Below are 27,176 nucleotides of genomic sequence, written 5' to 3' on the forward strand. Positions count from 1 at the left end.
ATAAAACACTCGAGCCAAATTGTGATAAAGGATGCAGCAGTAGCAGAGGGCGTTCATCTACACCCTGATATAAAAGGAACTCAATCTCACTTCTTTTTTTTTTTTTTGATGACCTCACTTAAGGTGAAACAGGAAGGAGAGGGGGGGTCTGGGTAAAAGGTCTTAAATATACCGTTTCATACAGTAAAGGTATCGTGGAAAACATCTCTTTCAGGTACTTCTGTTCGATTGATACATCTTATTTCATAATTTAAGTGCTGTATGGGCGTTCGTTGCAAAACCACATTAAATGCAATATTTCAACAATTACCTACCACAGGATATATTGTTGTGAATCCCCAGTTATAGTTTGTAGAGAAGGCACAGATTGAGGATTTTGGAATCCTGATCAATTATTGGTCAAAACACTCTAAATTTCCTTATATATATATATATTATTCTGACAAGTAATTAAAAAATAATTACAGAGTCTTGAATCCCTCACATCTCTTGAAACTATGAAAATCTGAAAAAGGAAAACAAAAAGTATTAATTACATATTTTAACTCTTTGTATTACTGTTTGTGTTGAATTTAATCAAAGAAGTAACTTGGAATCCCATGGCAACTCTGGAGGAGCTGCAAAGAGTCACAGCTGAGGTGATTGGATATTAGACAAATCTGGCCTTTTCAGAGGAGTGGTCTGAAATCATAAGCTTGTGGTCACAAGGTGGCAAAATGTAAAAAGCTTAAGGTTTACAAATATTTCTGCACTGCGTTGTCAGTGAAACACACTCATCAGTTATAAAGAAGCTGCATTTATTTCACAAACAAAAATAGCATAAGGATGTACAGTACATCTGTGTTGTACAATTTCACTTGTCTTTCCAAATCTTGAACGTTACTCTCTAAACTTTAATATTGTTGGCAAAAGAACGCAAACAATGCAAATATAATGACTCGGGCTTAGTATCAAGAACAAAACTAACCGTAAAACTTGAAGAAGACAGTCTTTTACCGACAGCCACATGAGTGCCGTGTTCGTACAAAAATACTGCAGCTTTTCCATGCTTTCAGAAACACACCGTATAACAAACCACCTACAGTATCAGTAAAATATAAAGCAATGCAATCTGGGAGAACAGTTAAAAATATACAGCCTTTGCAGAACCCACATCGACATTATAAAAACACGCAAATTCACATATGTGAGGTTTGTAACTTCAACACTGAGGTTAAACAGCTGGAAACTAAATGTAACACTGCATTGTATTGAGCACCTTCCACAGCTGCCTTACATTAGTAGAGGTAAAACCAAAAAAATAAAAATAAAAAGCACCCTTTTAGGATTACACTACCAAGTGTAAAAATGTAAAACAATAAAGATGACAGTCTTTGTTTGGGTTAGGGAAAATTTAAAGATCTCTCTTTTTTTTTTCTTTTCTTCTGCATTCGAAACAAAATGGAGTCTTTTTTTTTAGTATATGGAGTCTATCAGCAAACCTGAGAAGAGACAAGAAAGAAATGCGTTACTCATTCAGAAAGGTTAATATACAGTTTTATATTTCTGTAAACTATATGAATCAAACGGCTCTCATGCTGCGTTTCCGTCTACCTCGGCTATAACTCCTCATTCTCCAGCGGCTCGGTCTTCTTCTCCACTTTGTCGTCTGCTGCTTTGGCAGCAACATCCTCTATGTGAGCAAGAGAGTCGGCCATCAGGGCCTCTTCAAGTCGTCTCCTCACATTCTGCACCAGGTCCTCCTGCCTCCTGCACACAGAAACGCACACAATGTCGAAGATGACATGTTGTGGCTCTAAAGTTATACTGCCGCCCCCAACACTGTCAGAGACTGGCAAAATGCAAATACTTTCAATCCACCACAAAACATCCATCTGTATGTAGAGGTCTGTTGACTGATTAATGATGATTAATCACATCATTAATGTGATTAATGTCCACACATTGTCCATAGTTTATCTTGTGCAACAATTGTGAAAATAACAGCATTTTAAAATTTCTTTTCATGTACGTTAGCAGAATATTCTTATAAAAATAATAAAATATGAATGTTCTTATATGCATTGGAATGGATTTACTTGTTTTATGCAAATTAATGTTTCTTTTATAATTGCAACAATCACAGAAATGACAATTATAAAGACTATTTGACAGGAAAATCTATAAAAGGTACTTTCCCTAAACGATTTGCCAAAAGTACTCATGCATGTACTCCTGCACAAGGTAACTGCGCAGCAGTATTTTGTACAGTTAATTTTCCTTCTGTCATGAAAGAAAATTAACAAAGGCAACAAATTTTAAATGGGATTATAAAAAGGAAATAAAGAGCAATGCATAAACTGCAGCAACACAGAGTGTAATACAGAATTAGAAGTCGTCCCATAAAGGGCTGTTTATAAGACTTATTTTTGGGCAGTTCCTCCATTTGTTGGATGGAAACCCCTAAAAACATCTAAAAAGCTCTTATGGAGGAAATGGATCCATGAAATCATGGCAAGGTTTTCTTTCCTGAGGAAAATTTATTAAGAGCTGATTAAAAACAAAAATCCTTGGAGTTCCCTCAGAAGTGAAGAGCTGCATATACAATGATGCTTGACTTTGGTTTGTTTACAGCAGCTAAATAATTCTGGGGTTCTTCCCATTTCTCTGCCTCTCAGCTGTGAGTGAGACTCGCAGCTGCTCTGCGCACAGCGCTCAGAGCCGAGCCGAATGGGCGGAGAGGAGAACAGGAGGGGAGAGAGAGAGGAGCTGTTTTCAGAGACAACTTTCCTAAGAAACGGGAGACTAGCCCCACAGCTGAAACAGAGAAAAAAAATAACTTCCCTCCACAGTGCAGATGAGGTTTACATAAAAATCTGTGCCTTAATCGCGCGTTAAAAATTAACGCACGATTAATTTTGGTCATGATTAAAGTCACTTGACCGGAGTCGCAATGTAGACTTGTAAATGTAAGAGTTTTCATTAGGGTTTTTCTTCACCACAACAGACCAGAGAAGCATCCATATTATTGCAGACAAACTCCAATTCATCTAATAATGCACCTCCTTCATCCCATCATCACTCAGAGGCAAGGCATCAAGATCCCTAAACTCCTCAGTTTGAGTAGAGTCCTCAAGTTGAGCCTTTTCACGTTTTGCCAAGTTGTCACTCCAAACTTCAATGTACTTCAGTGGGATTTTATGCGAAAGATCAACATAAAGTAGCACATAATTGTGAGACGAAGGAAAAGTTCTCAAAAAATCTTCAAAAAAAAAAAAAATGCCAGGAGTTGTCATATTTGCTGTTTGCTAAAAAACATGTAGGAGGCATAGCAAACATGCTTAACAGTGTGATCTGGCAAAATGAGACAAAAATCTAACCTTTAGACATGCTAGAAATGAATGGCAGAAACCAACTCTGCACATCCCTCTGAACACACCATCACTACAGAGAAACATGGTGCCGGCAGCATCAAGCTGTGGGGTTGATTTATTCAGCAGAGTCAAGGAAGCTGATGAGCGTTGATAGGAGGATGGATAAAGCTAAATGGTTGAAGAAAATCTTCTAGAGACTGCAAAAGGCAGGCCCGCTCTAGACTGGCAGTTTATCTTCCAGCAGGATAACAAACTGGGATGATTTAGATCAAAGCATATTTGTGGCCCAGTCAAAGCCCCGGCCTAAAAATACTCCACAATCTATGGCAAGACTTGAAAACATCTGTTCATGGACTCATCATCCAGTGTAACTGAGCTGTAATAGTGGTGGAGCCAAACTCCAGAAGCAGTTAAGGGGTTATTGAGGCCAATTATGATAATTATGATAAAAATGGGTGAAAGCAAATGAAAGTTGAATCTAGACTGAAGTGAATAACGTGAGCAGAAACTAGTCAGACCACAAACACGCAGCAACCTACCCAGATGAGAACCACGGAGAAAAAGAAGCAAAAATGACTGGAAAAACAGAAACCAAACAGCTGAAAACATTTGGATGAACATGATCTTTCTGTAAGCAGTAAAAATATACATTCTTCAATGGCACAACTAAATCCAATTAAAAATTTTTTTACATAAAAGATTAATATTTCATCTAGTTTTGCTAATTAGGATATTTTTTTCCTAATGGTCTTCTATTAGGAAAAGAAACACTCAACGGCTTTTTTCCCGGTTAAAACAAGAAAAATATCGTCAGTATAACTGATTTTTTTATTTTATTATTATTGTTAAAAAGAACATTAAAAAATGTTGCTAGGGTTGATTATATTCAAGTGTGTTGTTTTAATATCAATTTTCAGTTAGAAATCTGTTCACCATGGCAACCCTAGTTAGAAAACACCCTTCTATTGATCACTTTTGTTTCATGAGTAAAACCAGAGAAATTCAGTTTAAACCTGCAATTAAATCACTTTATTTTCCCCAAGAAACGATTAGCCATTTATATGAGGACACTCTTTTTTGACAGACCTCAACATTTCATAGGAAGTCCTAATTTTACACATATCTTGTCATCAAAAATTAGTTAGAAGTTGTAACAGTTTTCACCCTCTGACCCCAGAGTAAACAGACAACCCTTGGAAGCACTATCACAATCACAAGAATCACCTTTGACACTCAGAATAATCTCTCTAAAAAGAGCTGGTTGTTCATTTGACGGAACAATTTTCTATAAAAGAAGCCAGAAACAATGGGTTCACACAAATGCTCTGTACTTTTATCTCTAATGGATTCTACCTGATGTCATCATCAGTCACCACAAAGGCCTTGCAGAGAGGCTGGGCCGTGTTCAGCCAGACTCCCGGGTTTTTCTCCACCGCAGCTGTGAGCTGGCCAGTGATGGGCGCTGGGCTGGTGTGCAGCGCACTGGCGATGGCAGACAGGAGCGTTTTATCAGAACACACCGGCCCGACGCCTATGGGGAGAAAAAAAAAAAAAGGATGGGTCAAGTCAAGCTACAGAAAATGCTAATTTTGAACTCAACCTTTGTAGTCTTGTCCTCACCCTGCAAGCCTTTGGGAAGGTCCATCGTTTTCACCAGCTCTTCTGCTATGTCGAATGCATTTAACCCGCTCAGCTTCCGCTCCCAGAAGAGCTGGCCAGAGAGACAGATGTTACACTGATAGCTGGAAGCCAACATGCTCCTTATTCAGGGCAACATAAAAACAACTCCCTGACGTTTTCGCCATCCTCTAACTCACTTGCTTTGGTTGGTCCACTGCCTTCTGAGGGTCTGTTTTCACCTTGTTGTTGGGATGATTAGTTATCTTTGTCACTGGCTGTTTGAAGATGGAAGCAGTTTGTCGAACTGGGAGTGTTGTGTTTAAATCAGGCTTGACCTGCAGAAGAGACAACATCACATAAACAAAACAAAGTCAACAGCTTCAAAAGTGCATGTCTATTTGGTAGAATCATTGTTCTATTGTTAGCGTTGTCATTAGCAACTTAATTGTGGCGAAGCTGGTAAAAACCTAAAGAGGTTGTTTCATGAGCATTACAAAAAAAATCTCTTAATATTGTTATGCAAAGCAAGAAAACTATAGAAAAATCTACATATTTGGAGGTATTACAGTTTTAATCCCCCTTTAGTTTCCATAGTTGCAGTTGCACAAAATCATGTAGGTTTATCACCAAGTGAATGATTATCGATTACACCAAAATCATCAATACTCCACACTTGTTGAGGCAGAAAAAGCTGACTATTAGATTTACAACTGAATGAGGAAGAGAGGAGAAAAAACTCTGCTGCCAAGCAGGTCAATTACCAAACTCAAGGAAACTCAAGTCAGTCACAGTTTCTCACAAAAGTGAAAAAACCCCTCACATTTTTGTAAATGTTTTATTATTATATATTTTCACTGGACAACATAGTGGCTATGACACTTTGATAAAATGCAAAGCAGTCAACATGCAGCTTGAATTAATGTGTAAATTTGTCATTCCCTTACAATAACTGAAGACACAGCCAAATAATGTCTAATCAGCTGGCAACAAAAGTGAGTATGTGACTAAGTCAAATTGTCCAAATTGTGTCCAATTAGCCATTTTTTCTAAAATCATGTCACTCGGTAGGCTCACAGACAGAAGATTTTAAAGCAGACCAAAATCTCAAAATGCGTTATTCAAACTTCACAATCACAAAGAAGCTGGAAGCCGTGAAGATGGATTTCCAAGAAAACCTAATGCAGCAGATAAACACATTAAGCTTGTTTCCCTCAGGAATCAGGAGATATCCCGCAGAGCCATCAGCTCAGAACTGGTAAAAAGCAGCACAGACTGTCCAGACAAGTCAGTCGGACCAAGACTGATCTTCCTGGAAGACTTGCATCCTAAAAGCCATAGCACCAAAATGAAACAAAGCCACGTGACTCAAATTTGTGCAAAAACGGCAGCGACTCTGGACTGACGAGTCAAAAATGGAAAATATTTGGCTGAAAGCAGAAGGCATATTGTTATTGGGAAAGCTAGAAAGTTGAACAATAATGTGTTTCTGCAGGCTATGAATGGAAATAGATGTTCTTTACAAGCTTGCCACTGCTTTTCTGCATTTAATGGAAGATTACATGAGACAGAACACTATAAGGATGAAGATCTGATTAGTTCTGCAAGATTTTTGGAACAACTTTCCAGCAGCACCGAAAGCAGATGGTAGCCACAACAAGAAAGGATGGATTTCTCTTTGCTTCGCTCACAGTGTTTCTTTTTTTTTTTCTTTTTTACAACTTGGGCACAGAACTCTAAAAAGTGTGAGACATTTAAAAGTACCATTTATCTGTGACTAATGTAATAACGCAATACATAACCAGAGAAGGCCCAACTATATACACACAGGATTTAAAATCATAAACCCCTTGTTTTTGCTACTTGATGTATACTTTAATAAAATGCAAAGTCTAAACATGTAAGGGCTACCAAGCTTTGTATGAACAAAAGCATTTCACTTTTCAATAAAAGGAGAAAAACCCTGTTGAAAATTGACAACAAAAAAATTATCTTGATAACTTATTTAATGTTAGTTTCTGGAAGGTTGTCGTCTTTATATAGGATCTCACCTTGAGCTGATGGTTTACATCGTAGAGATTCTTGTGTCTGCTTCTCTGCACTTTGGTCTGCAGCGATCGTCCGGCCCGCAGCTGGCCGGCGTTCACATCAGTGCGAAGGTCGCTGCGGAAAATCTGTGGCTTGTTGAGAATACGCTTAACGGGTAGGCTGAAAAAGTAAAACAGAGGGGGGGGAAAAAAAAAGAAATATGATGAAGTGTTCTTTTTAATTGTGCGTGAATGTAACATAAAATGGAACATTTAAGTAGGTTTACTGAAGTGGTGATTTACCAATATTACTTGGCTATAGACCCTCTATAATGCATAGAATGTTTTTTTTTATTTATTTTTTTAAATTTTCTGCACCCCAGGGTTGTATTACTCAGCTGCCTGTGGACGTCTACCTCCAATAGATGGAATGACATAAACATCAAGCACATTTCTGTCTTATTTCTATTGATTTTTGGAGGCAAGGTCCGGTGAGTAAAAAGTCTGTGCAGATTAGAAGAGAGGTTAACAGGCTGATACAGATTTCCAGGTTTCTTAGAGATCTGACCTTCCTATTAGGTTCGGCTATAGTTTTATTTCTAAGGACTATTAAAAACCTAATTCATGGCAACTTTATTTTACATCTTCAATCAAAACAAAAAGCTGGCCGTAAATTACTTGAATGCCAATGGCCTCTTTACAGAGGTGGTAGAAACAACCCGATTAGAAAAAGACATACTGTACTAACTCTACCTAATAATGTAATTCTAAACGTTTAAAAATGAAATGCACATCTAAATTCCAGAAAGTAACCTGCAAAAACTTCAAATTTGTATCAACATTTTAAGAAACGCAAAATAAATAAATAAATAAATCGGCATTTGGAACTTTCGACTGTTATCAAGAAAAGCATAAAAGCAAAAAGTGGTCAATTAGAGGATAAGAACTATCACCACATCAAACCTTTTTCCATATTACAAAATACAGCAAATGAGAGTTTCATAACTGAATTAAAAACTATTGTAAACCAACAAATAGTCAGTTGGATACATGAGGCCCCTACATCCTTCCTCTTTCATGTGTGGCCCAATACAGAGGTGACTGCATAGACTGATAACGACAAGCCAGGGAGTTACAACAACTAGAAGTATTTTTTCATCCCTATTGTCACAAATAATAATAATCATTTTACTTGTTCTGAATTTTGCTCAACTACAAATAACATATTTAAAAAAACAACAAACGTCTTATTACTTCATAACTGACGGAAAATGCACTTAAAGCAAAAAAAACAACAAAAAAAACTTAGCCACATATAGACACACCGTAAACAATTAATGCCACCCTGTGCAGTATTCCTCCCCGTCCTCCCATTCCTTTTTTTCTTTTCTTTTCTGTGTGTGTAAAGGAAAAAATGCAGTGCGTCTTTGGCAGCAGGAAGTCGTCATAAGGTCCCAGAAAGGAGGGGGTCGCTGAATGAAGTGCAACACCGGGCCCTGCACCCTCGCGACTCAAGCGTGTGTAAACAATGAAACTTAGCTAGCTAATCAAGCTAGCGCCCTGGGGAACAACAACGACCCACACAACGTACCTACCGCTTCCAGTTACATTAAACCATAAATTCAACACACCCATAAAATAACAATTTGTTTGAGACAGTGACAGAGAATATACATAACTCCGACATGTTCACATGCTAATGAGTGTTTAACTACTCAACGAACGCGTGCCTGCACATCTTGTTTAGAACAACTCAACTAGCACGCAGTTCAACGCCTCACCTTTTTCTCTCCATGGTCCCGTTTTGTATCGCAGTGTTGGCTGGAGATTCTGCGAAGAAAGAGGGGAGAAAAAGTCCGCTATCTACCTGTCCTAAATTTACAGTGTTTAGCTGTCGAATCCTGCTGTCAGGACTTTTTAACGCCTGCAGATCACTCCGCCTGCTGGACGCGCAGCATAATCTACTGTAGTGCATGCGCCACACAACACTGTAAACTAGTCCGACTTTGTCTATGCATCTCTGCTCTAAACGTTTTCGCTCACACAATCAGAAAACAAGAGCAGCTTCCACCTACAGGTAACTTTTTACATTTTATTTATTACAAATAGACTGTTTTCATATGTTTCTAGTTTTAAAGTTAGCTGTAATAAAATACCTTTTATTGCACTTGGGAAAATAATAGTACACATTGGATTACTCACATATTGCAATAATAAATAAGAATACAGCTTTGGATATAGAAACTATTTTTTGCTCACCCTAAAAACCGTTTTAAATGATATTCAGATTTTAATTTATAAACCTAGATATCCACACGCACATCATATTAGTTGATTTTAGGCCTTGCAATGTTGACCTGTAAGTTAAGTTTGTGATAATTTTCTACAGTGAAATACAACTAAAGAAAGTAGCTCAACCAACTTTACTCCTGACAAGAATAGTCATCTTTCACATACAACTCAGCTGATCCTTATCTCGTGGTCTCTTAAAGCAAGAATAAAAAGAGCCTTTTTTTCATAAAGGCACATTCCAGCCAATCAAAGATCCGATTCAGTCAACAGTCGATACTGCAAGCAAATTCCTCCAGGGACTGAATTTAGTATGTAAAAAAAACACTTTAATCCTGTTTGTAGAAGTTTTCAGATGTTTAGCAAATGCTCATAAAAAATACTCACAAACAAGTTATAATACATACTTTACTTCTTTTTGAAGCAAAATCAAAAATCTAATTTGATCCATATAACACAATGACTTAAAGAGAAAACTAAATCCTCAGACTGCACAGGTAGAGAGGAAGCAGCAGAGATGACATTGGTTTTCTTTTTCATCCGTTCTTTTGTTTTACACTGGCAGAAAACAACGACGACGTCAAATGCCTGGACGATTCCACTTAAAGTTGATGAAAACAGTTCGGTGTTGACTGAGGTGTTGGTGATGGGCTCTGCAGTGGGGCCACAGTCCGATGAACAGGCTGCAGCGGCTCATGCTTGTTATGAACGTCTCAGTATCAGTAACGAGCAACAAACAGAACCTGGGAAAAGAAAATGACAAATTAACATTTTTTCATTCAAATCAACAAGATTGAAGCACTTTCCATCAACCTCATGAATGGAGGTGTAAGACCAAAAATAAAATCTCTCTCTCTATATATATATATATATATATGTATATATATGCCAGGGTTCAACATCATCCTGACATTTAAGCAGAGTTATTGATTGTCTCAGAATTTTGTTTTGTCCTACCATGATCAAACATAGAGACTTGTTGCTGTCCAGGGACTGAGTTGTTCTGCGTTTGTCTAAATATCTAAACTTTTAACAGCAAATTCCTCACCTCTAGGCCTGGGAATCCTCCTACAATTACCCAACCATCATAACTGAGTTAAACATGTTCTGTCAGAAAAATGCTCTAATTTCTTTACTTTTTTCCCCCCACTTTTTCCAAAACAAAGTTTAGTCATTCTAATAATTGAAGACAGTTACTGAGCTTCGCTTTATGCAGCCCAGAAGACATAGTAAAAAAGTTAAAAAGTGTTATTACAAAATACTTGCAATTTAAGTGTGGGTGCCAAACTTAAATGCATATAATCACACTAAGGTTACACAATCCCAGGAACACATGACTTGGACATGTGATGTTTGTACATTGTAATAAGAAGATCAACTCCAATCGCCACATTTTCGTCACTGTATGTTTTCCATCATCATAAAATCACTCTTTGAGCCTTAGCATCTTGGTAAGTAAGGCTTTGCTCACACTGCTGGAGAAACAGTTTTTTGTTGTTTCTGCTCATCCCGTCAGGTCACATTTCATTCAACTTTTACATGAAGTATTCTAAATTAAAATTTATTTTTGTAAACACGACACACAATAAACTGTTAAATATAAAATGTTAAATCTACGACAAAAAAAAGATGAAGCATTTCCCTGCCAACACAGCCTAAGATTATTATCAAGTGTGGCCATAAAGATCAATAAGAGTGTACCCAACTGTTCAAATAAATCAATGACATGGGTACCTGAAATATTCTAACCGGATGAACACTGCATTAAATACATCTATTGTGAATGCAATGAAAGTGCAAATTAGACTAAATGTATTTTTACAGATGTAAACTGTACCCATGAAAATGATCTGGACATAAAAAAAAATCTACATATACATATATATATAAAAAAAAAAAAAACATGTGCTAATTTTCTTACCGTCATATTTTAATGACTTAGACACAATATAATTTAAGAAAACATGCAACACCAAAACAAAACAAACAAAAAGAAATTCAATTATCATCATCATCTTGCTAGCAAGCAGAAAACAACAGTCTTCATTGACTGTCAAAGCAATGCCACAAATCACACAGAGCCAAATGATTAATACACACTGTCTCTATGTAACTACCTTTGACTGACAAGCCTGCCCCTACTCATCCTTCTTGAATTTGCCGTTGATGTAGGGAACATAATCCAGAATCACACGCCAGTCTGTGAAGTAGACCAGGGCCACGCCTCCAGTTGTTCCCCAGAGGGTCATAGTGGGGACCCTGGAGAGTGAAAACAAATCACAAGATTGGCATATTGTAAAAAAAAAACTTTTAAATAATTTACCAGAATATCTTGATCCCTGTTTTTATTTTAAGTATTTGACAAATAAAGCCAGTTAGCTACTTGTTCACCTTAAAATAACTCTGACTTACACGGTACAATATTCCCAATGCTATATTGTAATCGAGGAAAATAACAAAGAAAAGAAAAAAAGAGGATAACGCCTTTATGTAACATATTTGCAATTTCAGGGGTTTTTGACCCAGAATCGAGCTAACAACCTGAATTCATACCTATGTCCCAATTGCTATGACCTCGGCTAGGCTAACAGCTAATTTTAGGCACGACTAAGCCACGACTCCAAGCTCCAAATGTCATTTTTAATCAATTATTTGCCAACAAAAGCAACACGAAAGCACATACCACGATTTGGCGATGGCCATATACTTCTGACCGATCAATTTACCAATCATTTTAGCTGACAGATGCCCTTCTACCAACAGGACGCGCTGCTTTAAATGGTGAGAAGAACTTCCGCCACAACACACCCTAATTACTTCCGCTTATTTACAAAATAAAAGTTGTGAACTGTCGTGACAAAATAAAAACAATCTAGTGCTCCTGTTACATTCCTCCAAAACGTGTATGTTTTCTGAGCAGACTTCCAGAATATGTTATTACTTTAAGTATTTAAATGAAGTTTTTTTTTATTGACCCTGAATGACAACATTGATAATGTGTATCAGTTAGTTTTCATTTGCTACTTTTTCATGTAGAATATTATCAGTACTTGTTTTTGATGCCAGTTTTTTTCGTAACTACCACTACTTATAGATTTACATATGATAAAAAAAAAAAAAAATTAAAACAGACTACCAATGAAAGCATTAAACAACATTTTACCGGCCCTTAGAACCGATACGTAAGCAGCAAGCCATGTTGTGAGTGGCAAGTTTGCCGCATAAAGCGAGCAACACAAGTAGGGGTCTATATATTTTTTTCGTGTCACAGAAGCAGTAATAATTACGTCCAATTCATTTTAATTATTACTTACACCAAAATGGACATCTTTATCTTCACCTTTTTAGCAAACACCTTTTTGGTTCCTTCAGACTATAACAAATTCACCAAGAAGCTTTTGGTCCCAATATTTGACTAGCAAGAAAAGACTTCTGTCTCCCACTACTCCACTTTACTTGTAACCTTGCAGAACAAAGTGGCTTTAGAGACCCCCACGTGGAAAAAAAAATAAAAAATCACAGTAGGTAGCTTTTTACCCCAGGTTGACCAGATTTATATTTATTTTCCATTTCAACTGTGCGGCATAAAAATCACATTATCAGTGGCAAAAGTTTTAAAAAGACGTTTTTATGGTTGTACTTTTTACATAACAGAAGTCTATGTGAATATTTTTGAGAGAGTGAATGAATATGAATATGTAAATATAGAGAATGGTCTACACTTTCTACAGAATTCAATCCAGTTTAATTGTCATTACTTAAAAAAACCTAATTGAACAGTTTTAAGTGATGTTTATGTAAATCAAAAAAGATCCAGTTCCTTTGGGTAAAAATGAATTTCTTCTTAGAATTTAAAACTCTCAATAACAACAGAGAGAACAGATGTTATTAAAAATGGCACATTTATTGCTACATCACTGTTATATACACAACAGCTCTCAATATCTACTTTATATATAAAAAATAGGAAATTGGAGGCACTTTGAGGACATAGCCTATGTAGATAATGTCCCCAAATATGAGAAGACAGAAATCTGTGGCAGGTCATTGTTCACTGAGGACAGACAGGGTCTGTTAACAAACATATCAATTGTACATTTTGAGACAAGGTTACTGCAGAAATATCCACTGACAAAAGAAAATCTTTAAAAGTGGTTTTCCAAATTATACAAAGTCTCTTTTTTTTTTTCCTTGGGAAATGTTTGAGTAAACGAGGCACGTCCACAGGGCAGGATGAGTGACAATATGACAAATACTGTTCCCTATCAGTGTCGGCTTCCAGTGATAAAGTTGACATGGGTACATCTTGCAGTTATACATAAACATCAATGCACATGCCAGTTCTAAGGCAAAAATCTTAGCAACATGAGAATGAGGAAGAAGAAAGATTTTGATACAATTTTCAGCTTCAAAGTTGTAGATTATGTTACTAGTCAGGTAACATCTCATTACACACCAAGGTCAGTGTCAAGTGTACTACCTCACATGACAGATGTTACTAAAATATTATTTTTTTATTGCAAGAAGATACAAGTTATAAAACCTTGAAAGTAACATCATCCATTGGGACGCAATGAGGCACTGGTGAGTAACCATTATCCAAGCTCCTGAAGTCAGGAAAATGGCTACGGCCACCTTTTTTTCTTTTTTATCTATTTGAGGATTTCTTATCATAATGAAACTGAATTTTGTTGCAGTCCCCCTACCACTGCATCACATTACTCAACAAGCTCATTGTAAAGCTGAACATTAGAAGAAGGAGGTGTGCAAAAGAAAGAGTAATTTCTTGTTCAAAATAAAAAATTAAAACTTTTGCAAATTACACCTCGTCAACAAGGTTTGGTGATTTCAAACAACTGTATACTTAAAAAAATTGACCAATATCACAACATGTGATGTCACGGCAGGATAATTTGTCTTCGCTAACATCTCCAAGCACCTGGCACCAAAGAAAGAAAAAAAAAACTCACTTTGTTTGTAAAGGGTTTAACCCTTTGTAAACTTAGTCGTCTTACATTAAAAAAAAAACATAAACAAAAATGAAAAGGCATTTCGAACAAAACAACTATATTACAACGTGAAAAACAAAATACAAAACCAAAGATATAGTATGAACTCTAAAACAGGAAGATCCTTATAACAGGCCTCACAATTGTTCAATAAGGGGGCGGGAGCGGCGGTGTTGAGAACACCCAACACTCAAAACAAGAGCAACCAAATCATGTCAGTCAATGGCAAAAGAGGAAATTGTCTTAAAGATAGCAGTAACACTCATGATCCCTTTCAATACTTAGCAAATTGCCTACAAGCAAAAATGTTATTAATCACAACACAAACTGCTCTGAGACTTTAATGAGTTCATCGTGTCGTAAACGTGACCTCATATAGGTTCTGATGTGTGCAGGATGATGCGGCTGGCTTTAAAGAGGCGAAGGACGCTTGGGTCCGACGTCTAAACCAAACCTACTTCAACCTCCGTGTGTGTTTGCGTCTGTTGGGGGGCCTCCCTCTCCTGTCTTTCCATTCCACTTGCATGGCAGTGACTAACAGATGTACACGACTTGAAGAGATTATAGACTCTGGGCTCCACAGTTCTGGGCCGAGAAAACAAAAGTAACCCAAAGTCCGAGTGCGGAGTCAGCGACTCTGGCAACCTTCTCAGCCACTGAAATAAAGTTAAGAAAAAGAGCCTGAAACAGAAGCCAGTTTTTCTGACAGATCAGGTACAATGCCCTGGAAAAGTATTTAGTCCCCTTCAACTTGTTCCCCATTTTGTCACTTTATTATAAACTATTTGTTTGAAAAGTGGAAGATTGTGGAAAACTGAGATTTGAAATACTGTATTTCTTTCTGCCTGAATTTGTTATTTTGTAGTAATATGATTGACTTTTCTTCTTCTTCTTTTTTTTTTTTTTTACTTTATTATTCAAAATAAATCCATCACGTTTTAATTTTTTTCTTTATGGTTATTAAATCATTTCACAACTTAAATTAGATTTAGCATTATTATTAAAGTACTCAGTACCTAACTAGTCTTCTTACCAAATTACCAAATTTGATTGACTACTTTTTACTTCAACTTAAGTAAAAAAAATATTGAAGTTGTGCTTGAGAACAATTTTTGTCAACTCTATCCACCTCTGCATATTTCTTGGAAAAAAAAATCAGATTTTCTTTAGTCTCACGTAAAATCTCAACAAAACACCGTGAACAATGTGGTTCCAAAGTGACAAAATGTGAAGCAGTTCACAGGGTTTGAATGGTTCTGCAAGGCAGAGTATCTTCATTTTTCTGTAGTTCAGCCATCCTGACCAAACACTACACATGAGGTGTGATAAAGGTGTGACTAAACTGATTTTTGTTCAATCGTCAGGTGTATAAATCACCCCTCTCAACTTGTGAAGAATGTAAGACCTGTTTTTGACGGGAATGCCAATAACTACTCAACGAGAAAAAGCTCAACTTCGCTCAGAGCAATTGATCCAAAAGTGTTTTTTGATCCAAACAGGTTTTCCTCCCGACGTGTAAAGCAATTTTTGACAATGTCCTGAAACCCCCCCAAACATTATCATAAGAGCATTTTTTTGTCCATTATCCACTGTCTCCAAAAGCAGTGTGTTCAGTTCCAAGTACTGTCACGTAAAAGTCAATAAAGTGGTATTCTTTTACTGTATCCCGTGTGCTTCTTGTAATTGTTCCCATCGTCAGGAATGTGGCCACCTATTTTGACAGCAATAGGTGTTTGCATGATTATCACACACTGAGATGGACGACAATGATCGATAAGGCCACGTGTTCGTTCGTAGGGCTGGACAATCAACAGGAACTGGAAGAGAAAAGAGGGAAGAGTTAACATTCAAGCGAAAAACAGCAATAAGTAGGGATAATAATTCTCCCAAATAATCACAAATCCCACTGCAAACAGGCTTAGATCAATTTTAAGTTTTACATTTGACCCAATCACTGATGTATTTAACGGGCCAGTTAATGCAATATTTGGAACTGAATGCCTACGTTCACTTCCTCCTCTGCCATCGCTAAAACTACAGGCAGACTACCCTTCTAAAACGGCGCAGAAATTCAACGTCTCCTTTTGTTCGCTGATTGGGCCCGTCAAAATTGGACAAGAGAGAATCCGAGAGAATCTGGGAGAAAGACCAGACTTTGCTGTAAGGGAGATCTGTTTTTGACCGGAGATGCACAGGGAGGCAATGGCCAGGCTAATTCAGAGCAGCAATTAAGCCAAAATGTTATAAAAAATGTAAATATTTTGCATTTAAGATAAAAACATCTTTCTCTTTAAATATGTTTAACCCATAACTCCAACAAGCAGCATAGCTTTAGTTTCACCTAATTCAAATTCACTAGAGGAATTTTTAAGGATTATTTAAATTTTTTTTTTTAATTGAATTGAACTGTTTATTTACATCTCTTATTGTATTTCCAATGTTGTATAAAAGAGACTTAAGTGGTTAATTGAACAATTTGGAGAATTGGCCAGTTCTGTTTACACTAGTTATCGAGTAATTGTCAGAATAATTGATAAACTAATTGATTACTGAAATAGTTGTTAGATGCAGCTTTACAATGGTGTTGAGAACCTGCATACATGTGACACTGAAGGTTTTAAAGCACAGTTGTTCTTCCTCACACTTTATGTTTAACTGATAGAGTTCATTAGCAGTTTAAGGTGTAGATGTACCAAAGTATTTAGGGGGTAAAGATAAAAAGCGAGCCAAAAAGACCCACACGCCTTTATTATATTTCAGAAAAAAATCCCCTTCTCATTTGAACATAGGGTCTCCTCTGACTGAAGCTCAGATTAACTTTAAAACCCATATTGCAAAGGTGGTAGAGGCCAAAAGAAGCTGTGAAATGGACCCAGTTTTTAATTCTGAATGAACGGAACTCAGATTTGTCCAGATTACAGCATATGCAATAAAGAATGCAAACTCAAAGTGTTTTTCTACAGACGCTCTTTTTTTTGGTTTTGTTTTGCTTTCAGACTTTGAAAGACAGTAGTGAAGCTTCGGCAGACGTACCTGAGTATTACATATGGCTCACGGGGTTATGCCCGTCCCCTCCTAGAGAAGGGTGGCCCCCGCCCAGCTGCAGCTGGTGCTCCAGCCCTGAAACTTTCTCCTCCTCTCTCCTCTTGAGGCAGGCGGCTTTTGGGTTTAAATTACGCTCTAAAAAAGATAAACCGAAAACAAACGTCAAACGAATATTCATCTTCCAGGTACCGACACAGCAAAATAAGCTTTTAAACACTTTGCGAGAGGGTAAGCAAGACAAAAGGGATGGAAAGTGAGGTGAGCTGTGCAAGCATTTGGCAGAAAGCAAGAGATTTACTTCCTTAAACGTTCTCCTGTTCTCCTATCTTCACGTACTGCCAGAGAGCCGCAGAGAAGAGCCAAATGAACACCAAGCGGTCACTGGAGACAAAGTCCAGCTCTAGCGAGAGAAATCTAGCTGTCTAAGTGGATCACACCTGCTTGCACTCGGCTGACCTACCTCGCACCTGCTTCTCCAGGCTCAGGATGACCTGGACAGCCTGCTGCAGGATGACGAGCTTGGTCTGGGCCTTGTCGCTCTGCAGGTGGACCTGACACATCCTGCCCAGCTCTCTGAAGGCTCCGTTTATGTCGCGAACTCGCACTCTCTCCCTGGCATTGTTAGCTAGGCGGCGATCGCGCTCCCTCTGCTCCTTCTCCTCCGCAGTCAGGTTCTCGTCGGTCAAAGAGACGAGGCTGCAGCCGGGAGGAGAAGTAAGGGGTGGGGGAGGGAGGAGTGGAGTGATTTTCATCTAGCAGTGCTTGGCAATTTATTCCCTCCCCAGCCCCCCACCCCCACAACACTGGTGAACAATCCCAAATCACATCCCTCCTGAAATATGCTTGAACAATCTAAATTTGCAACTTTAATGAAGAGTTTTCACCTTGTTTCAGTAATTGTTTTGTACTTGGAAGAGAATTAATCTGTGCAGGTCAAAATGCTTCTAAGCTCTAGAGAAAAACCTGAAACTGTTAAAGAAGACCTCAGTGGAGACGCACCATAGGTCCACTGAAACATTTAAGGACAGCTACTTTCTTTTTGGGTGCAATTTTGAGCAGTTTGAGAGCAGGGCGTCATCGAGACCAAGTGATACCAAAACACAAGTCCTGAGCTTTAAGTTTGGTCATTAGGGTCCAGAATGGAAGTTGGGGATGTGGGGAAGATATGGACACCGAGTTATGAGAAAGACAGGAAGCAACACCATCTGCCAAATGCAATACACAGAAAGAGCTAACGCAGGTTAACTGTGTTAAATACATCAGCAGGCGATGTATTCATTCATCTCAAAGCGAGAAAGATGTCGGGCTTTGTTTCCGTCTGCAAACGGAAAGTGAGAGGAGGTAAAGCAAAAACGTAAAGGGTTGGAAAGAGAGAGAGGTTTAATGTTCAAAAGGCTGAAGCGTGCAGAACAAAGAGCCCAAACATGAAGGAATGTTAATTCACAGCGCACAGCTCGGCTTTGAGGCAACTAAGTCTAATTTGGTAAAAGGTTAAAAAAAAAGAAAAGACATTAAATTAAAATCACAGTTGTTCAAGTCAAGCATAACAAGCAATTGTGAAAGAAATGACTTGATGAAAGCATAAAAAGCGATGACTAAAGCCAAAAAAAGTGAAGTAGACAGTAAGCTGTGAGCGAGGCAGCGGAGTGAATTAAAAGCAACGACAGACCCGTTATGAGAAAATGGAAACCTTCAGGGTGAACAGGAGAATGGCCACGTCTTAAAACTGTGACACAGCTTTATTTTTTCTAATCCTCTTTTTGCTTTTAGGACATTTAGACTCCAGAACTATAAAAATCCAAATAGCTTAGATATGTTTAGCATATTTAAATTGATAATTAGCTCTGGTTCTTTTGCAAACAAGGGAGATCATCGTAGGAGAAGCTCAAGCTGTGTGCCAGTTTTAATTTGGAAAGAGGCCCTTCCCCCTCCGCTTCCTTTCTCTCTGGACACCCACTGACCTCGAACTTGCTGCTCCAGGTTGAGTATAACTGTAATGGCCTGTTGCAGAATGATCAATTTGGTTTGGGGTTTCTCATAGCTGAGGTGGAGCTGACACATGCGACCCAGCTCCTTAAAAGCCTCATTGATGTCCCGCACGCGCAGCCGCTCGCGGGCGTTGTTCGCCAACCTCCGTGCTTTCTCCCGCTCGGCCTTTATCTCCACCGGCAGATCTTCATCGTCATCCTCATCATCCAGACTACTGATGAGTTGGTGGCAGATAAGGAGGGAAGGAGACAATAATATGGGTATAGCTCATTTGGGCAAGGATCCCATATACAGCTGTCAGGTGTTTATATCCACTTATCACAGGGACGACTGTCATCATTTTGGGCTTTTATTGGTTTATCTGAACTGGATTTTTATCAGGTTCTAACAATTGTACAATGTACATTTGCCAAAAAAAAAAAAAATCATGCAAAGAGGCTAAATAAAACATACACCCTGACTGATGTTTTCACCTTTGGCCTTCAGTAAGCTGCAGAGAAACGACACACTTTTTGTAGTCATCAGTCCTTGCGCATTACTGGTTGGATATTTGGACATTTGTTCATTCTTTGTGGCAAAATTCATTCAACTTGGTCGGCTCCCTGGAACAGATCTACCTTTTAATTGTAGTTTATTATTTTTTAGTAGGGCTGACGTCAGGACCATCAGCTCAGTGTTAGCCTGTTTGTCCAGGATGTGTTTCACATAACAGTCTTGTTTAACTTGCTTGTGAGCTGAAGTGAAGTGGAGGAATTTGGAGAATAGTCCTTTAACTGCAATAAACTCAACCTTGTGAAGCCAATTCCAGCCTTTAAAAATCACTAGTTTTCAAGTAATTTTCTCACTTGAAAAAAATGGTTAAAATACTATTAAAGGCCCAAAATGTTTATGACATTCATGCCTCTAAAAAGTGCATGTAAACTTATGACCAGAGCTGTACCTTGCTAAGTAATTGTCCTAATTTGTGCAACACATTTAAGGGACTACCACAATAAAAAAGCACCTCTAAACAATGCCTAGTTTTTAATTACGTAACAGAAATTTAATTAGCTGTTAAAACAGTCTAATTTCTGTCATATTATCAACATTATGCCTGAAGAGTCGTCTAGCATGTAGTTATTTTTCTAATTCTGCTACTGCTAATGTTCTAATTCTATATAAATTATATTGAACATTATGGTGCAGTTATGATTTGGGCACCTTGTTCGAAGACGAGCCTTCAGATCTTTTCTGTCGTCCTCTGACTTGTCTGTAATTGAGCAATTCTCGTCGTCCTCTTTCGCTTCTCGCTTGATAGCTGTGCCACCGGAACGATTCCCGCTTCCAGGCAGGCCTGCACACACACAGCAAACAAGGTGCTAAACAACACTTTTACTTATTTGTGAGCAAAAATAAAGAGAGCAGAAAAACCTACATGTAAAACCGTCCGGCTGAGAGCCTGAATGAACAGATGCAGGGCCGTGATGCAAAGCTCCTCCACTAGAGGGCAGACTAACTGAATCCTCAAGGTGGCTGGAAACCTTTAAAACAGTTGTTCCTGTTAGTGCTGGCTTCAAAGCAGAAAAACAAGTGACTTGGCCAACATAACCCCCTCAGCGACCTGTGTATAGTATGTTAACCCTCTTCCTGAATCTCACCAGTCCTTGCAGACGACTGGCCAATCCGAGAGCTGCACTGTTGAAGCCCGGTGCGATCCCTAAGCCAGCCGACAACAGGCTGTGCATTTCTGCAAGTCCCGGCCCTCCCTGTCCGCTGGCGTGCCGCTGAAGGACATTGATGGCTTCGTCCAGACGGTCCTCCAGTTTACTCTGCTGCGGGACGAGGAGAAGAATAACACACGTTAAGCGTCATTTATGTAATAGGCCTGTTTTTACGTTAAACGTCACACAAAGTGACTCACCATGGACTGAATTCCTCCCTCAAAGTTAGGTGAAGGGGTGCCCTGGCCTGAGGATCGAGTCCACTGTGATGCAGAACCTTGAAAAGGAAAGACAAAAAGGATAAGAAGGTTCATTCCTACAGATCAGACAAGTATCTATAAAACAGGTAGGAGATTTATTAATGACTTGCTTTTATAGCTCAGAAGAAAGGCAATTTTATCTGTACAGCACATTTTCAGCAACAATGAAATTCATAGTGTTTCATACGATTAGAAGGAAAATAAAACAACAAACAAGCAGGAAGCATAACACTGCAGAGGCAAAGTAAGGGAGAACAATGACAGACTACATTTTATGACGTTCCATTTGTTATTAATCAATATGGCTCTAAACATATTAATCTTTAGCTCTGAGGTCTTGTGTAACGATTTTTATATTTGAGCTAAAGGGAAAAAAGAAAAATTAAGGACAGATGGAGGAAAACGATGCATAAAGCAGTGATTTAAAAAAAGTAAGAAAAAACAGAAACTAAGAAGAACAAAGAAAAGAATTGTGGAAAAATGGATGCAATAAAAAAGGATAAATAGCAGACAAATGGATGAATGGAGACAACGTTTAAACAGGAGGTATGGGAATAAAGCCTTGAAACACACAGATCTTCCCACACTCTACTTTTTCCATCTTTACCCAGTATAAGAAAAAAAAAAAGCATGAGTCATGTTCCACGTTTTTCCAGACTGTGTCAGAACCCTGAAATGTGCTCATGCACACAATAAGCAGAAGTTTTATATTCGATCAGACTAAAGGAGAGCTAGCTAGTTTTAGATTTTACAGTTGGCTACTTTTATCTAAAATATCACACAAAGACCAAGGGCAGAAATCAGGACTCTGTTAGTCAACCCGAAGAAACAGGCAGAAACTTTGAGACAGATGTTTGCAGATGTTTGCTGTGTGAGCTCTTGTTCAGAGGTGGAGAGAAACAGATGAAGTTCAGGCCGGCAGTAATGAAAACTAAGGACGGCAAATACGCGTAATCTGCCTCAGAAGTCCCAGATTGTGGCAGGTAGCCATCGACTCAGAACGTCCAGACACCGCCAGGACCCTGGTACACCCACCTACAGTCTGGAGAAAGTCTGGTCTCACACAGTACTTTTATAAATGTGCAGATTGAAAAGGATCCAAACAGGGATTACAAACTGTGATTTCAGCCACCAGAAGAACAAAGGGTCGAGCTACAGATGGTATGAAAAGCATAAAGCTCTTATTACAGGATTACACACATAACTATATCAAGCTGGATTGAACAGTGGCATGAAAAAATAAATAAATACTGCTTTTCTGATTTAGAATCATAGCGTGAATTTCTGATATTTAAAAAAAACAAACTACTTTGCTGTTTTAATTTTATTTATTTACATTAAATAAATCTCCAATATCTGATAAGATGATTTGTTCCAGTAGTAGTTTTTGTTGCATAGTTGCTAAGTTCAGACTTTCCTTATAAGCTTCTAACTTTGCACATGGTTGATGTATTAGATACATTTGGAACAGTGTTTCATTGTCACATAAACTTGAAACTTTAACTTGACATGTGTTCAGCCCATTTCACACCCAACATACGTAGCTTCTTCTTCAGACTGCATGTTTTTCACTCACCTGATACAGCCTGTGGTGAACCGGAGGGAGTAGACGGCGATGGAGGGAAAGCGTTACTGTTGGGGTCTGAAGGATAAATCTGAACAAAGAAGTTCTGATTTTCACTCAAAATAAAAATGTTTATCACTTTCATTTATATTGCCTCAGAAAACAACACATAATTTGTAGAGTCCTATGTCAATAACAGTATTACTTGGTTATAAATATGTACTCTACAGCTACTTACTGATGCCAGGGCTTTTCCAATCTCATCACCCGAACTTCCTGGTACAGCACCCCGATTGGCTTCATAAGTAAAAGCAGAAGATTTTAATTGGTTCCGGTGTAGAGGGCCTTGCAAAAGTTAACATACTTGTTGAACTTTTTCACATTTTGTCATATTCTAACCACAGACCTAAATGTACTATGTGGGAATTTTAGGTTGCAGTAGTGTGAAAAAACAGCATAACTGTGAAATGGATAAAAAAAAAAGGACACATAATTTGCTTTTGTTGTCTTTTTGTGGTTTAGCAAATAAAACCTTATAAAAGTGTGGCATGCAAATGTATTTAAATGCTTTAGAAAATGTTTCAATCACTTTTCTACATCTAGAAGCTGACATTTTCCCCTATCCTTCTTTGCATAATAGAACACGATCAATCAGAGTGGATGGAGAGCTCAAATGGATTTATGTCTGAATTTTGACTAGGCCACTCTAACGCTTCAACATGTTTTAATTTAAACCGTTTTCATCACAGCTCAAACATTTTAGGGTCATTATCCTACTGAAGGAGCCTCAAATCTGTTTTTAACCTCTAATCTCCCTGGTCCCTGTTAAAGAAAAAAACCAAAACAAAACAAAACATCTCCCTCTGCAGACAGATTTTGTAGAGGTGCTGGATTAATCAACCTGCTTGTGCTTTTTTTTTGTATGTGTGTATCCTGTTTTGATTTGTCTTTCTGTCCCCCTGTGTCCTAAATAACACACACGTACGTATACACTAGTGTGCACAAGTGATTTTTGTTTTGTTTTTCTTCTTGTTCTCCCATACTATCTTTAGTTGGTATATACTTTGCTTTTATAAGTAAGAAAAAAAAAAAGACGGCATATGATCGGAGTACATTTCAGGTCTTTGGGTTGCAGACTGAAAAAAAAAAAGAAAGAAAATCCTCTCCACAGCATGATTCTGCTTTGTGAAAGGAGCTTCAAAAACTTGAGACTGGAGATCGGGATGCTGAGTGAAGCGCTAGTGCATCTTCCCCACTTGTTGCCGTAAATTGCAAGTCAAGTTCTCAGCTGAAATTGTAACGAAAGGTGGTCCATTCAAATTTCACTTCAAAGTTATGCATTATTTTGTGTTGGCCAATCATAAAATCTAAATAAATGACACCAAATCTCCCAGTCATAATGTTATAAAATGTAAAAAGAATCAAGGGTTCTGACATGTAATTCAACACCTATATAAATATTTTAAAAACAAAATTACTTTGACATTTGAAGCTGAAACGGCACACAAATGATTTACCCATAATCGTTTCAGTGCCAGCGATAGGGGGTGTGTGGCTGGGGACTCCGAAGCTGCTGGAGCCGGCGTGGAAGCTGGTGGGATGAGCTCCGTTCACTTCACTGCCATGCAAGGGGTAGTTTTGGGGTGAGAGGGGAAGGGGATGCCGCTTCTTAAAAGAGAACATCACATACAGCGTTAAGGACGCAGACGCTTTTGGTGAAAAAAAAAAGAGTTGATCTTAACAAAAATTAAAGGGGGTCGAGGGGGAACTGAACACACCATTCTGTCTTGAGGGTTGATGGCAGTGAATGGACTGTGCTGGCCCAGATGGGGGGAGTTCCCCAACACGGCAGAATATCCAGGCTGAATCATCGACCCGGCAGAGCCCCAAGGATCAGAGGGCGGGTGGGCATCTGTCAAGGGGAATCCAGGAGGGAAACAGGGAAAATAAGGCAGAGCCATAACCAGACACAGGAGAGAAGACAATGAAGGCCACATATGAGCCGTGTCACATTAGCGTGATGACTTTATTCAACCGTGATTCACTATTTGACCCGCGGGGCTGTCAGTAGCCTACAACCACAGCACCTATGGCTCATCTGGACATATCACAGCGGAGGAACCGACTCTCCCAGCTGTGCTGGCTTCAAAGGAAAATTCCAGGAAATCGTCGTCTTTGCCAGACTAAACTTTTTATCTTAACACAAAGAACTAGGAGAGACTCCAGAGGAAAATATTGTTTCAACTGACCTTGCATGTAGAACGGTGATTGGTAGACATTTCCTGCTTTGGAGGCTGGGAAGCAAGCGGTGTCCCGATTAAAATCCTCTCCTGTGGCTGTGGGGTAAACCTACAAATAGAAAAGTGAAATGATGACCGAGTCTGACAGAACGACACAATGAGCTCGAACCACATGTTTACATACACTGTACAAAAAGACAAATGACCCTTTATTTCCCCTCACTTACACCAAATCTAACTAATGTTTCTTTCTTTTGGATTGCCCAAACAATTTATATCTGCTGAATGCCAGAATAATTAGAGGATTTTTGTTAATTTCTATGAATCCAACAGCTTTCTTACATTTTTCTAATATGTTTTGGAATTGCCTTTGAGCTATTTGACTTGGTTCAAACTGTTTTGATCTCCTTTCATAAGCTTATAACAATGACTTGCTGGAATTTTGTCCCATTCCTCCTGACAGAACCGGTGTAACTCAGTAAAGGAGCCTTTCTTCACTATTATTTTCTTTCCTCAAGATGCAATCTATTTTATGAAGTGCACCAGTTCTTTCTGTCGCAGGCCACCCACAGCATGATGCTGCCACCCCATACTTCACAGCTGGGATGGTATTCCCAAGCTTATCGCCCTCCCCCGCCCAAAATGTAACGATGGTCATGATGGTCAAACGGTTCCACTTTAGCTTCATCAGACAGTAGAACTTGGAAAAAAAAATGTTTTTGTCCTTTGGTGCATTTTGAAATTGTAACCTTGCTTTTTATGTTGCTTTTGGAGCAATGGCTTTTTTCTCTCTTGAGTTGTCTTTCAGCCCATGTTGGTAAACAGAATGTGTTTCACAGTGGAATTAACACTGTTTCACCGTCTTCAGCCAGCATTTTCATAAGGTCATTCCCTTTGTTCTAAGGATGATTCACAGATTTCAGACCAAAACACATTCTCTTCTGGGACACAGCTGTCTCCTTCCTGATCATTAAGATGACTGTTCATTCTAATGGCATTTAGACTTACTTGTGATAGTTTGCATAGACTTCACTTTCATATATGTGGGAATTGTATCTAAGAATGAATCAAACTTGCGCAGTTCCACAATTCCCTTCCTCATCTTGGCAGATTTTTTTCTTTTATTAATCCTTGATGTCACACACAAGGTGCCTGTGCTGTTGAGGTGTTCATTTAACTCAAATGTTGTCATGTCAGACATGTCAACATGTCAGAAGCTTAAAAAGCTATTATGTTATAATCTGGGTTTTCCCTGATTGCTTAAAGGCAGAATAATATCAGTTCTGTCTTTAAGAAAACCATTTTAAAAAACTCAAAGTAGTATATAAGTAATTTTGGTAATCCGAACTGGGCCACAGCAATGACCCTTTAGTATAATTTATTATTCGATAGTATGAAAAAGTATTTTTGATATTGTGCAAACTTTTGTTTTTAAAGTGTTACGAAGGAAATACACTTTTTTGAGTTTGCATAAAATCTTTTTCCTAAAGCTTTTGCTACAACAAGCTTAGCTCTGTGTATGATCGAAATCTATTTCCTTCTGAAGCTGAATTGTTACTCAGGCTAACATGGACTATTCTATCTGGATGAACACTTTTTGAAATAACATTTGAATAAAGATGAGAGAGTAAGAAATGTACAGCCAGACTCCTTTTCGAGCCCATGAACATATTTTAACGTGTTACGCTGTTAAAAACAGGCATGGAGTTCAATCTCCTTAACAAACAAAGTTTCGGCCAATCAAATGCAATCTTCACATTGAGGTGGGGAAAAAGGAAGACACTGTTCTGTACCACCTCCGTCCAAAATGAGACTCTGTCAAATCAAGAAAACAAGTCTGTCTGTAAAACTCTGATCAGAGTGAACTGAAGTTTTCTTCTGTAATTTGATTAAACGGAGGAAAAAAAAGAAGAGGAAAGAGAATGAAGAGGAGAAGAGGGAACAGGGAGACGCACTCCTAATTACTGAACCATCTGCCGAATCCTGGACAGCAGCCAACGCCGCTGGCAGCTGGGATGGAGGGATGGGGGAGGGAGCGGGAGAAAGGGGAGGGCTGTTGTTTATGGTTGTGGAAGAGGAGAGA

General features: G+C 38.4%; 3 protein-coding genes across 13 annotated transcripts in view; all 3 read right to left on the bottom strand.

Annotated features, from left to right (window-relative positions):
• Positions 1-1,417: 1,417 nt before the first annotated feature.
• Positions 1,418-8,987, bottom strand: mbd3a (methyl-CpG binding domain protein 3a). Its single transcript, XM_044134933.1, has 7 exons — positions 8,779-8,987; positions 7,022-7,178; positions 5,171-5,308; positions 4,974-5,064; positions 4,707-4,884; positions 1,594-1,749; positions 1,418-1,481 (listed from the first exon to the last, which is right to left on the bottom strand). The coding sequence occupies exons 1-6, from the start codon at positions 8,970-8,972 to the stop codon at positions 1,599-1,601; spliced, it is 909 nt and encodes a 302-aa protein (XP_043990868.1). The 5' UTR covers positions 8,973-8,987; the 3' UTR covers positions 1,418-1,481; positions 1,594-1,598.
• Positions 8,988-9,676: 689 nt separating this feature from the next.
• Positions 9,677-12,094, bottom strand: LOC122841548 (cytochrome b-c1 complex subunit 10). The gene is made up of 3 exons (XM_044134934.1): positions 11,970-12,094; positions 11,404-11,545; positions 9,677-10,029 (listed from the first exon to the last, which is right to left on the bottom strand). The coding sequence occupies exons 1-2, from the start codon at positions 12,017-12,019 to the stop codon at positions 11,425-11,427; spliced, it is 171 nt and encodes a 56-aa protein (XP_043990869.1). The 5' UTR covers positions 12,020-12,094; the 3' UTR covers positions 9,677-10,029; positions 11,404-11,424.
• A 1,075-nt stretch (positions 12,095-13,169) lies between these two features.
• The window catches only part of tcf3a (transcription factor 3a), a 28,315-nt gene continuing 14,308 nt past the window's right edge, over positions 13,170-27,176 (bottom strand). For 2 of the 11 annotated variants that reach the window (XM_044134935.1, XM_044134937.1), the window contains exons 9-21: positions 25,103-25,202; positions 24,632-24,765; positions 24,371-24,521; positions 23,092-23,150; positions 22,866-22,944; positions 21,230-21,306; positions 20,967-21,140; positions 20,744-20,849; positions 20,530-20,662; positions 19,472-19,543; positions 17,801-18,036; positions 17,329-17,475; positions 13,170-16,112 (exon numbers count right to left, since the gene is read on the bottom strand). In XM_044134935.1, coding sequence (XP_043990870.1) covers positions 17,336-17,475; positions 17,801-18,036; positions 19,472-19,543; positions 20,530-20,662; positions 20,744-20,849; positions 20,967-21,140; positions 21,230-21,306; positions 22,866-22,944; positions 23,092-23,150; positions 24,371-24,521; positions 24,632-24,765; positions 25,103-25,202 — 1,461 coding nt within the window. In that variant the 3' untranslated portion in view covers positions 13,170-16,112; positions 17,329-17,335. The other 9 variants (XM_044134944.1, XM_044134942.1, XM_044134939.1 and 6 more) reach the window with 9 other exon arrangements.

Source organism: Gambusia affinis, linkage group LG12 (genome assembly GCF_019740435.1).
Source record: "Gambusia affinis linkage group LG12, SWU_Gaff_1.0, whole genome shotgun sequence".
Lineage (NCBI taxonomy): Eukaryota > Metazoa > Chordata > Actinopteri > Cyprinodontiformes > Poeciliidae > Gambusia > Gambusia affinis.